An 11,707-nucleotide genomic window follows, 5' to 3' on the forward strand; every position below is an offset into this window, starting at 1 on the left:
TGCGCGGGGCGGGGTCTGCGGTCGGGGGCGGGGTCTGAGCGGGCGGGGCGGGGTCTGCGCGGGAGGAGCGGGGTCTGAGCGGGGCGGGGTTTGCGCGGGGCGGGGTCTGCGCGGGAGGGGGCGGGTCTTTGCGGGCGGGGGCGGGGTCTGAGCGGGCGGGGCGGGGTCTGCGCGGGCCCGGCGGGCGGGGGTCCGCGGGGAGGGTCCGTCCGTCCGGCGGGCGCTGACATCACGGCGCGGCGGGCGCGCGCATCACTTCCTCGGCGCCCGCCCCGCCCGGCCCGCCGCGTCCCGGCCCGGCCCGCCCGGCCCAGCCATGGCCGGGCCCGCCCCGCCCGCCGACGAGCTGCCCGGCCCGGCCCGGCGCCTCTACTCCAGGTTCGGGCCGGGCGGGCCGGGCCGGGACGCGGCGGGCCGGGCCGGGACCGCGGGCGGCGGGCGGACAAAGGCGGCGCCAGCGTGGCGGGCCGGGGCCTCCCCGCGCGGTGGGTCGGGCGGGGGTCGCGCCGGGGGTCGCGCCGGGGCCGGGCTGGGGTCGTGCTGGGGCCGGGGCCGGGCCGGGGGTCGCGCCGGGCCGGGGGTCGCGGCGGCTGCGGGCCGGGCGGGGCGGGGGGCGCGGGCAGGGCCTGCGGTGGGGGCGGGGGCGGGGGGGGGGCGCAGGCCGGGGCGTGCCGGCCGCGTGTCCCGCGGTGATGCTGCACCTGCCAGGATGGTGACAGGTGACTCCGGGACAGGCCTGGAACCTGGTGCCGCGCCCCCAGCCGCCTCTCTACCCCCACCAGCAGAACCAGGCCCTGGGAGCCCCGCTGTGCAGTGGTCGGACACGGCCCCCTTGTGTGGTCCCGGGGCAGGGCAGCCTGGGGCCTGGACCCTGCGTGGCCCCCTGGGCCCCAAGAGCAGGGGGGCGCGGCCTTCACCCGCCTGGAGGCCTGGACCTCAGCCCGAAGCCCACACATGCCAGCAGCTGCCACCCTGCAGCCTTGCTGGGGCGTGACCCCAGGCAGGGGGGTGCTGACCCGCACAGGCAGCTGCCGGACAGTCATGGGGGGAGGGGAGGCACAGTGGGGGTGGTTCCTGGGCCCAACAGTCACCAGGAGGGTGTGTGCCCAGGTCCCTGCACTGGGTGTCCAGGTCGGTGGGGGGGGGCTTCTGGCCTCATGGTGGGGGCACAGGAAGTCGGGCGCACAGAGGCCCAGCCTGCCAGGATGTGTGACAGGTGAGTCACCCACCTGAGGTGGCCTGGAGCACCGTGAAGGGCCGTGACCCAAGGGTCTGGGTGGGGTGTGTCGGGGGCTGTGCGTGAGGCGCCAGGAGGGGTGGGTGCCTGAACCTGCACCCCTGGGCCCAGCTCGGAGCTGGAGGGCCCAGAAGACCCTGGGGAGGCTGTGGGACCCCTTTGAGCCCCCCTGGGGCCTGAACCCGACTGCCTGTATGGATGGTTCCCTGGGGGTCTGCAGCTGTTGATGTGCCCCAAATGTGAGTCTGGGGGAGATGATGGGGCTGTGGGCACCCGTCGGGTGCGGGACGGGCAGGCTCAGGGCCTGTTGCCGGCCGGCTGGGCGGGTTCCACAAAGGACACACACACGCATGGCCTGGACACACAGGCACTGACCACACGCAGGCTACAGCACGCCAGACTCCTGGGAGCTGGGGGTCTGCACAGGCACGGGGCGGGGAATCCTGGGCCCGTGGGGGTCAGGCCGCCCTCCGGGCTTGTCTCGGGAGACCCCACATCCTAGCCTCTGCGAGCACGGGCCTTCGGACCACCAGGAACTGGTGTTGAGAGGGAGAGGGCAGGCAGGGTCTTTAGGGGCGCAGAGAGACCGCCTGGGGCTCCCACGCCTGGCACGCCTCGTCCTCCCAGCATGCTCAGGGGCATGGCTCTGGGCTGGCCCGGCCCAGGGAACCCCAGAGGACCCTGCTCAGGGCCAGGCGGGCAGGGGCTGCTGGCCAGCATGCCTGTGCCCCTGCAGGATGGAGGCCTCCTGTCTGGAGCTGGCGCTGGAGGGGGAGCGACTGTGCAAGGCTGGCGACTTCAAGGCGGGGGTGGCCTTCTTCGAGGCGGCCGTGCAGGTGGGCACTGAGGACCTGAAGACGCTGAGCGCCATCTACAGCCAGCTGGGCAATGCCTACTTCTACCTGAAGGAGTTCGGCCGCGCGCTCGAGTACCACGGGCACGACCTGCTGCTGGCACGGTGAGGGCCGGCTGGGAGCCCGCGGGTCTGTTCCACGTGTGTGACCGCCAGCCCGCGTGACTGTGTGCGTGTGTGCGTGTGTGCACGCCATCCCGTGTGTGTGAGCTTGCCTGTGGCCCCTCCCAGTCCTGGCCCTGACTCTGGCACGCCTTGCCCTGCAGCCGGGGAGCCCTGAGTCCCCGCGTCCCCTGCGCAGGTCACAGCCTCAGGGTCCCATCTGGAACCCCACAGTCTCCACCCATTTCTGCCCCAGCACCTCCAGCCAGCAGTCCTGGCCCTGAGGGTGGCCCTGGGCTGGCTGTCCTCGCTCACCCCCTCCCACCTGCAGGACCATCGGTGACCGCATGGGGGAGGCCAAGGCCAGCGGGAACCTGGGCAACACCCTCAAGGTGCTGGGGCGCTTCGAGGAGGCGGTGGCGTGTTGCCAGCGGCACCTGGACATCGCACAGGAGCAGGGGGACAAGGTGGGCCCTGGGTCCAGGGAACGGGCAGGTGTGGAGACCCCACAGCCTGGCCCGCATCTCTCATGCAGCCCTGGAAGACAGGAAGCAGCCGACTTGCACCGGGCGCTGGACAGAACGCCCTGACGGTGCCCTGGATGACCTCGGGGGCACCTTCGGGGCGGGGCGGGGCGGGTCATGGAGGTGTGCCCTGTGCACCCAGCAGCTCTGCCTCGGCTCTGCAGGTTGGGGAGGCTCGGGCCCTCTACAACCTGGGCAACGTGCACCATGCCAAGGGCAAGCAGCTAGCCTGGAGCAGCGCGCAGGACCCCGGCCACCTGCCGCCACACGGCCGTGACACCCTGCGCAGGGCCACGGAGTTCTACGAGTGAGCAGGCCCGGCCCCGCCCCCGCCCCGCCCTAGCCCCGCCTCAGGTCCTGACCCCGCCCCAAGGCTGGGCCTGTCCTGCCCTAGCCCCGCCCCCAAGGGCTGGCTCCACCCCCAGGGCTGGCCTTGCCCCCAGGCCACAGGCCTGGACCATGGCCCCGCCCCCAGCCCCTTCTCCATGCTGAGGCCACGCCCCCAGGCCACTGGATGGAGGTGGGCGCTGGGGCCGGGGGGCGGGGTCTTTTCCAAGGACTGGAGCCCCTTCTGCCTGTCACACTCCGTCCCTGTCGGGGCGGCTCACTGGACTGTCCCCCAGGAGGAACCTGGCCCTGGTGAAAGAGCTGGGTGACCGAGCGGCGCAGGGCCGGGCTTACGGCAACCTGGGCAACACCCACTACCTGCTGGGCAGCTTCCTGGAGGCCGCGGCCTACCACAAGGAGGTGAGCAGGAGGGCCTGCAGCCGCGGGGGGCCGGCCCGGCGGCATGGTGACCCCCACCCTGTCCCCGCCCAGCGCCTGGCCATTGCTAAGGAGTTCGGCGACAAGGCGGCGGAGCGGAGAGCTTACAGCAACCTGGGCAACGCGCACGTCTTCCTGGGGCGCTTCGACGTGGCCGCGGAGTACTACAAGTAAGCGTGGCCGCGGGCACTGCCAGCCCCACGCGCCCGCAGAAGCCCCTGCCCGTCGGGCCTGGGCCCCGCTCTGGGTTCCGGGCAACCCCCACAGCCGTGCGCTTTCGGCGCGCCCCTGGGGCCGGGCGGGCCCCCAACCCCTGGGCGTGCCCTCGGGTGGGCCTGCGCCCCTGAGCGTGCCCTTGGTAGGAAGACACTGCAGCTGGCACGGCAGCTGCAGGACCCGGCGGTGGAGGCGCAGGCGTGCTACAGCCTGGGCAACACCTACACGCTGCTGCAGGACCACGAGCGCGCCGCCGAGTACCACCTGCGCCACCTGCTCATCGCACAGGAGCTGGCCGACAGGTGCGGGGGTGGGGAGGGTGGGACACGCGGTGGGAGGACTCAGACCGGGAGGGCTCAGATGGGAGGACTTGCAGGGGGGAGGGCTCAGAAGGGGAGGACACAGCTGGGGAGGACTCAGGGAGGGAAGACAGATTGGGGAAGACTCACAGGGAGGCCCTGCACAGCTCTGCCGCCCTCCGACCCTCCCCCCGGACTCCCACTGTGGTCCAGCTCTGGGAACACCCAGCCTTGTGCTGACCCCGCTGCCCCGCCCCACTCGCACGGGAGGATGAATGGCCCCCGATGGCCACTAGGGGGCGAGCAAGTCACAGGGATGGGGCTCTCCTGGCTGCATCCTCCGTGTGGGGCTGGGGGCCCGGCCCAAGGGGACTGTCCTGACTCAGTTTCCTGGCCTCCCCAGAGTGGGCGAGGGCCGGGCATGCTGGAGCCTGGGGAACGCGTATGTGTCCATGGGGAGCCCAGCCCAGGCCCTGACCTTCGCCAAGAAGCACCTGGAAATCTCCCAGGAGGTGAGAGCCCCCCTTCTGGGCACACCGGGACCCAGGGGTGCCCAGGCCCCCCGCAGCACGGGAGCCTGGACAGGCGAGCACGTCCAGGGCCCCGTCGAGGCGCCAAGAGCCTCCCCACGCCTGGCCGGCACCTGGACCGCGCCATCAGGGACCCTCCCCTTAGGCCCGCTCCAGGCTGGGGTCTGGGCTGGGAGGGCAGCACCAGGCCAGGCCTGAGGAAGGACCCTCAGACCACCAAGGCCTGGACCCACGCAGTGTCCCCCCCTGCAGATCGGGGACCGCGGCGGGGAGCTCACGGCCCGCATGAACGTGGCCCAGCTGCAGCTGGCACTGGGCCGACTCAGCCCGGCGGCCACCGAGAAGCCCGACCTGGCCGGCTACGAGGCCCAAGGTGCGTCCTGGTGCAGCCGGCGGGTGGGCCCTGTCGCGTCTCGGGGGTGACCGCATGGGAGAGGGCGTCTGCAGCCAGGCCTCTGGCCACAGTCTGCGGCCCAGGGGGCTTCCGGCACCCGAACGGGTGGGCCGAGCAAAGATATCAGGAGTCAGGCAAACACAGAGCGTCACTTCCCCGGCCCAGCCCAGGGGCCAGGCCGGGCGCTGCAGCTTCTTAGGGTTGACAGGGCGGGGCTTGGCCGCACGGCTGAGCCTCCATCTGTGCCCCCCAAGAACACCCCAAAACCGACCTGCTTCTCAGACCCCTCTCTGAGTGTGTATCTGTGTGTGTGTTGGTGTGTCTGTGTTATGTCTGTATTATGTCTGTGTGTGTCTGAGCCTGTGTATTGGCGTGTTTCTGTGTGTCTGTGTTGTGTCTGTATTAGTGCGTGTCTGTCTGTGTCTGTCTGTGGGGGAGAGGGCTGTCCTGGGTGTGCAGGAGCCCCCGGCTGCTAGGAAAGATGAGGGGGAGGAGGGTTGCTCCTTCCCCAGGACTCCACTGGCCATCCTGCTTGGTAGATGCTAAGGTCTTTGTTGCCCCTGAGCCCCTGCAGAGACCCCAGAGTTTTAGGGTCACCGGGGTCCACGCATGCTGGGACCCCTGAGCCATGGGATGTTCAGGCCCCCCCCCGGGCTGCCACCTGCTGTCCCCGGCTGTCCCCGTTGAGTCTGACTCAGGGCAAGCTCTGGCCGGTTCATAGTCACACTGAGGGACCAGCCCCTGCCTCAGTGTCCCCACCTGGGAGTTGCCAGAATGGGTGGCCACCCCCTGGGCAGCGCAAGGGTCTTGCTGGGCCGTGCCTCTGCGAATTAGCAGCCCCCAGTTCGCCGCAGGGGGCAGCCATTGCAGCCTCCCACACTGGGCTGGGGGCTCTGGGGACCCTGTCTGGGGCTGGGGGGAGGGAGACCAGGGGGTTTAGCCTGGCAGCCTCAGCTGAACCAGCACTACCCAGGGCCCTGGACACAGCCGTGAGGGTCAGTCATGCCAGTCTCCCCGCAGGCCCAGACAGAAGCTGTTGCCGGCCTGGCTCAGGCCCACCAGGGCCTGGACCCTCGCAGGCCAGGGTACAGACCCAGCACGGGGAGGGCGAGAGCCACAGGGCCACAGCGGCGGGGGCAGGCGGAGTCCATCCTGGGAGGGGGACGGAAGTCTAGACAGGGGGGCTGTGGCCCCCTCCATGCCCAGGCGCCTCAACCTGTTCCCTGCCGGCCCGCAGGGACGCTCAGCCTGAGGCCGCTGTGTGGGTTAGAGCCAGCAGGCCAGATCGGGAAACTGAGTCGGCCCCCGAGTGTTGGCAGCTGGAAGAGAGGCCCCCGCCCATCGGCAGGGGGAGCAGGATCTGGGGACGGTGGTCAGCTGTGAGCTTGGCCTGGGACCCAGCCTCATGCCTGGCCCAGGGCTGCCTCCCCCGAGCTGCTCTTTGGGGACACGGTGTCCGGCAGGAAGACCGACCCCCTTAGGACTTCCTCCACCCTGGCTGTCCTCGGGACATCCCAAGTTAGCCAGGTGGCACTGACAAGCCCTCAGGAGTGCTGGTGAGCGGCCCAGGGCACCCCATCCCTCCAGGGGCACCCGCTGCCCGCCAGGCCCCCACGTGGTCACCTGGTGCCCATGCAGGCCCCGCCTCGCCCGTTCCCTCCGGGCATCCGGATCTGTCGCTGGGATGAGGGTCCTCCCCTGCTGCGGGAGCCCCGGCTGCTCTCAGGGGCGCTGCCCGCTGCACCCCGGGACCCGCTTGCACCTGGGCTGGGCTGAGGGGCCCCTCCCACGGCCAGGCCTGGCATGTCCCTGCAACGTCCTCGGGCTCGGGGCTAGACGGCGCCCCTGCTCCCACTGGGGCCCCCTCCCGGAAGCTAGGCTGGCTGCGCGCCCAGACTCGGGGGCACAGGGCCCTGGTGGGGGTCAGCGTGCAGCATGCTGGGCCCGCCGGGGGGGACTGACACCCCCGTCTCCCAGGTGCCAGACCCAAGCGGACACAGCGGCTGAGTGCAGAGGCCTGGGACCTGCTGCGGCTGCCCCTGGAGCGGGTGAGGCCGGGGGCGGGGCGGGGGGGGGCGCTGCACGGAGGCCGAGCTCACCACCCCCCCACCACCCAGGAGCAGAACGGGGACAGCCTGCAGCACGCTGGGGACTGGCGGGGCCCTGGCAGGGACGCGCTGCCCCTGCCCCTGAGGAGCCACAAGTACCAGGAGGGGCCGGCCGCCGAGAGGAGGCCCCGCGAGGGCGGCCACTCCCCGCTGGACAGCGCCGATGTCCGGGTGCAGCTGCCCCGCACGGTAGGCCGCTGTGGGCGTGGGGAGGGGGTCCTGTGTCCCCGCCCCAGGGGGCAGCGGTGTGGCCTCGTGCTGTCCGGGGCACAGTCAGTGCGCCCCACGTGTAGGCAGTCGGGCTTGGACAGGCCTTGGGCCTCGTGCCCGGCGGGGGCCCCGGTGCCCAGGAGCTGGTCAGGGCTTGGGGGCCACCCAGGGGCAGAGCCCCCCTGCAGAGCACCTGCCCCCAGGAGCTAAAATTAGCGCCTTCAGGGCTTCAACAGAACCGCCCCAGGCGGGCGTGGGTGCCGCGGTATTCTTAGCCTGGAGCACCGCACCCTCTCTACACGCCTGGGGGGCCGACACCCCATCTGACCCCAGACTGCCCCAGAGCAACTGCGGGGGACAGGTGGAGGCCTGGTCACACCGGTGTGGTGGCCCCAGCGAGGGCCAGGGGCCGGCCCAGGGGTCCTGCTGGGTCAGAGGCATCAGGAAGTGGATGGGAATCTGACCCCACTCGGGAGGGTCCGGGAGGGCGGGGCCTGCACTGGTGACCCCCAGGGCTGGCAGCTCCTGTGAGGCAGCTCTGAGACCTCTTTGGGGGCCCCCAGGCAGCTGAGACAGCAGGCGCTGTGGCTAGCCTGTTTACCTCAACCCTAGGAGGGGAAACTGAGGCACAGGGCTGGCCTGCAGGCACCCAGCTTGTATGGCGGGCAGGCTCTCAGCTCCTGTGCACCCCCCACCCCCCGCAGAGGAGAGGTGGGCTGGCAGCCAGGTGGCATGGGGGGTCCCTTGGAGGGACAGAAGCCTGGGAGCAGTCTGCCTGCCTCTGTTGCCCCTAGCGGGGGTGGGGAGGCGCTGGAGAGTGGCGGCCTGAGGCCTGTGGGGGGACAGGAGCATCCAGAGGCCTGGAGTGCTCGCATCAGCACCAGGAGGGGAAATCCACCCAGTGTTTGCAGAGTCTGTGCAAGGGGGCGGGGGCGGGGGCGGGGGAGGAAGGGCGGGAGGGAGCGAGCAGGAGCACATGGAGCGGGGAGGGCGCCCGCGCGGGCGGGGGGCGGGGGGCGGGCTGGGGCAGGCTGGGCCGGGCTCTCCCAGGTCCTATTTAAGGCGCCAACAGCCCTGTGGGGCCGTGGCGGCTGCTTTGCGGGCGCTGTTGTCCCGTGGCTCTCGTGGCTGCCCCGTCGTGCTCGGCTGCTGCTGCTGGGGAACGGCGAGCCGGCGTGAGTGTGGGCCCCAGGGCCGGGGCCGGGGGGCCGGGGGGCCGGGGGGCCGGGGCGTTCCAGCACCTTCACACAGGCCAACTCCTGCCCCTTCCTGGGTCCAGGAGACTGGAGGGCCCTTAGGAGAAGGCGGGGGTGGGGCCAGCCCGTGCCCACACGCGAGGGTGTGGAAGGAGGGGGTGCCAGCCCATGCCTGTGGGCTGCCTGCCGGGAGGGACCGGGCACTGGCTGCCCCCGCAGGCCTTGGGAGGGCAGAGCCCCAAGGAGGCTCTGGAACCCTTCGAGCTGCCGCTGCCAGCCAGGACCCCTGTGGGGGGAGCTGCCCCCACTGTCTGGGCTGGGCCATGTCGTGGCAGCTTGCCCCGGGGGTCCCCGGTGGAGATGTGACCTGCCCTCTGTCCTCAAGCCTCGGCCCTCCAGTGCCCCCGGCATCCTGCTCTGCCCCACAGCCCAGAGTAGCTCTGGCCACCTCACAACCGTTGGCCAAACTGGGTGTGTGCCTTGATTCTGTGGCCTAGACACCCCGCAGGTGGGGTCCTGGCCCCTGCACCTGCTGCCCTCTGGGATCAGACTGGACACCTCCTGCAGCCTGGGCCCCTGTTGCTGGCACCTTTAAGAGCGCCTGCCAGGGCCCCATCACAGGCCATGGTAGGGGCATGAACTAGCCACCGGGGCGACTCACCCTCACCCTCACCCTCACCCGCTCCTTCCCACAGATGTGGGTGAGCTCAGCAGGAAGCCCAGCTGCAGAGGGCAGCGGCGCAGGGCCTGGGGTCAGGCTGGCGGGCAGCAGTGGAGGGTCCCCCTCACTGCAGTCCTGCCCCTGCCCTGGCCCGCAGACCATCCCCCGCGCGCCGTCCTCTGACGAGGAGTGTTTCTTTGACCTGCTGAGCAAGTTCCAGAGCAGCCGCATGGACGACCAGCGCTGCCCGCTGGAGGACGGGCAGCCGGGTGCTGCGGAGGCCACGGCAGCCCCGGTGCTGGAGGAACGCATGGGTGAGTGCCCGCCCCAGCTGCCGCGCGGCAGGGGTGCAGTCATGCCCGTCAGCGCCCGCGCCGTGGGAGGCTGCTGTCACCTGGCAGCGGGGGTGGCGGCCCGCTCCTCATCCCGCCCTGTGCCCGCAGCCCAGCCCGCCCTGACCGCTTCACCCCAGACCGAGGAGCTCTTCGACCTCATCGCCAGCTCCCAGAGCCGCCGGCTGGACGACCAGCGGGCCAGTGTGGGCAGCCTGCCGGGCCTGCGCATCACCCACAACAACCTGGGCCACCTGCGCGGCGACGGGGACCCCCAGGAGCCGGGGGACGAGTTCTTCAACATGCTCATCAAGTGTCAGGTAGGCCTGCCCGTCCTGGCTGCACGCCCCGCCCCCTGCCCGGCCGGCCCCGCCCCTCAAGCCCCGCCCACCGGAGGCACGTCCCGCCCGCCCGGCCTGCCCCGTCCCTCCGCTGTGCCGCCGACCCCCCTCCTCTGAGCGAGGCTCTGCCTCCGGACTCGGGGGCGGGGGCGGGGCGGGGGGTCGGGGCAGCGCCCCAGCGCCCGGCTCCCGGTCCCAGAGGTGCCCTTCCTTCCCGCAGAGCCGGGCCGCGGCCCCCCAGCGCCCTCGCGCCCCCCGTCCGCATGCACCCACGCAGCGCCCACTGCGGCTGCGGGACCAGCTCACAGCCCTGCTCCGGAGCCTGCCGAGGAGGCCAGCGCGGCGCCCCCGAGGCGCCGACCCCCGCCCCGCCCCGGGCCCCGGGGGAGGGGGCCAGGCTGCCCACTGTCCTGTGTGCCCAGTCCTCCAGGATCGACGACCAGCGCTGCCTCCCGCCCGCCGTGCTGCCGCGCGGCCCCACCATGCCCGACGAGGACTTCTTCAGCCTCATCCAGCGGGTGCAGGCCAAGCGGATGGACGAGCAGCGAGTGGACCTCGCCGTCAGCCCGGAGCAGGAGGCGGGCGGGCCTGAGCCCCGCGAGCAGTGCCAGCCCCAGCCGGGCGCCAGCTAAGGCCACTGGGCCCGGCCCCGCCCTGGCCGTGGAGGTGCTCCCGGATGTCCGGGTCCTCCGTGGCCAGGCCCTGAGCCCCCCTGAGCCCCAGCCCCTGCCGCAGCCCCCCCAGGGCTCCGGGCTGTCGAGGGACTTCCTTCTGTCCTGGGCTAACCCCCACATGGTACATGGCCTCCTGCAGGCTGCCTGGCCCGGCCCTGCCTCACCCCTGGCCCTCCCCAAACCTGGTGCTGCCCACCGTACTGCTCTGCCCCCCGCCCCAATGTGAACCCCCGTCTCTCCCAAACCTACGAATGTCTCTGGGGGCAGCCAGCAGCTTGGACCTTCCCGTCCCCCTGGAGCTGGGTCCGAAATGCCCAGTGCTACACCCCAGGCAGGACCCCCGGTGGGGGATGGACACGGGCTGTCTGGGCGTCCTGGGGCCTCCGTCACTGCCCACCCTCACCACACCAGGACCCCCACAGGCACTGCTCACCCTGTCTGGACAGTGGGGGGTCCTGGTCTCTGCGTGGCCAACTGGCCCAACAGGCAGAAGCTGCCCCAAAGGCCTGACTGGCACCTTTGCCCGCCCTCACCCCATGTGCCCTCAGATGGGGGCGGGGGTGCTGCTCAGAGAGAGTAGCTGGACCCCCCACCCCTGGCACAGCCGTGGGGCAGGGGTGCCTCCCCGCATACTTGAATGTACCCGCATTTCTCTTTATCCCCCGCATCGGCTGAGCCACGCCTCCTCCCCAGTGTTCCCAACTAATAAACTCTGCCATGTCCTGGCTGTGTCGGCATTGGGTGGGCTGGAGTGCTGGGTGGGGCCCCCAACTCCCAGGAGGGACACGGCCATGTGAGCCCTGGCCAGCACCCCAGCCCCAAGGATACGGCTGCCCGGGTGGGCGAGACCCGGGGCCAGGCCCCTCTCTGGGCACACGCCCACAGGAGAGGCCAGGCCGAGGGCTCAGGCAGGAGCTCTGCACCCCCAGGACATTGTGCTGGGTGGCGAATTTGACCCTTTGGAGCCAGGCACTCGGGGCCCAAGGTCAGGGCCTCCTGAAGTCCAGAGATGGGCTGAGCTCAGAGGCCAGGGGCTGCTGGGGAGGAGTGAGCTGTGGCGGGGGGGGGGGGGGGGGGGGGGGGGTTGTGCAGTCGGGAGGTTCCCTGGGCCAGGCTGAGGCCACGCCCTGTGGCCGGGGTTGCTCCAAGTTCTGGGAGCTCACCCCGGGTGACAGCCCAGACACACCGTGCAGGCGGCTCCGGGGGATAATAGAGGGGTGCCTGCCAGGGGAAGGACAGGGGGTAATCGAGTGGGGAGAACAATG

At 71.6% G+C, this 11,707-nt stretch overlaps 1 protein-coding gene across 5 annotated transcripts; it reads left to right on the top strand.

The window, feature by feature from the left end:
• Positions 1 to 228: 228 nt before the first annotated feature.
• On the top strand, positions 229 to 11,169 carry GPSM1 (G protein signaling modulator 1). Of its 5 annotated transcripts, none has more exons than XM_055119218.1 (14): positions 229 to 378; positions 1,974 to 2,195; positions 2,524 to 2,659; positions 2,881 to 3,023; positions 3,340 to 3,463; positions 3,536 to 3,651; positions 3,844 to 3,999; positions 4,400 to 4,508; positions 4,779 to 4,899; positions 6,898 to 6,968; positions 7,038 to 7,217; positions 9,130 to 9,409; positions 9,539 to 9,747; positions 10,191 to 11,169. In XM_055119218.1, the coding sequence occupies exons 1-14, from the start codon at positions 317 to 319 to the stop codon at positions 10,398 to 10,400; spliced, it is 2,139 nt and encodes a 712-aa protein (XP_054975193.1). In that variant the 5' UTR covers positions 229 to 316; the 3' UTR covers positions 10,401 to 11,169. The 5 variants fall into 5 exon arrangements, with proteins under 5 accessions (XP_054975193.1, XP_054975203.1, XP_054975195.1 ...); XM_055119228.1 differs by having other exon boundaries at positions 9,253 to 9,409; XM_055119220.1 differs by lacking the exon at positions 229 to 378 and adding an exon at positions 1,143 to 1,216.
• Positions 11,170 to 11,707: the final 538 nt, after the last annotated feature.

This window comes from Sorex araneus, chromosome 1, assembly GCF_027595985.1.
Source record: "Sorex araneus isolate mSorAra2 chromosome 1, mSorAra2.pri, whole genome shotgun sequence".
Lineage (NCBI taxonomy): Eukaryota > Metazoa > Chordata > Mammalia > Eulipotyphla > Soricidae > Sorex > Sorex araneus.

Coding starts and splice junctions, on each gene's coding strand:
- GPSM1 (XM_055119218.1), top strand. CDS start 317: ATGGCCGGGCCCGCCCCGCCCGCCGACGAGCTGCCCGGCCCGGCCCGG. Junction 6,969..7,037: donor TGCGGCTGCCCCTGGAGCGG/GTGAGGCCGGGG, acceptor CCCACCACCCAG/GAGCAGAACGGGGACAGCCT. Junction 9,748..10,190: donor ACATGCTCATCAAGTGTCAG/GTAGGCCTGCCC, acceptor CTGTGTGCCCAG/TCCTCCAGGATCGACGACCA.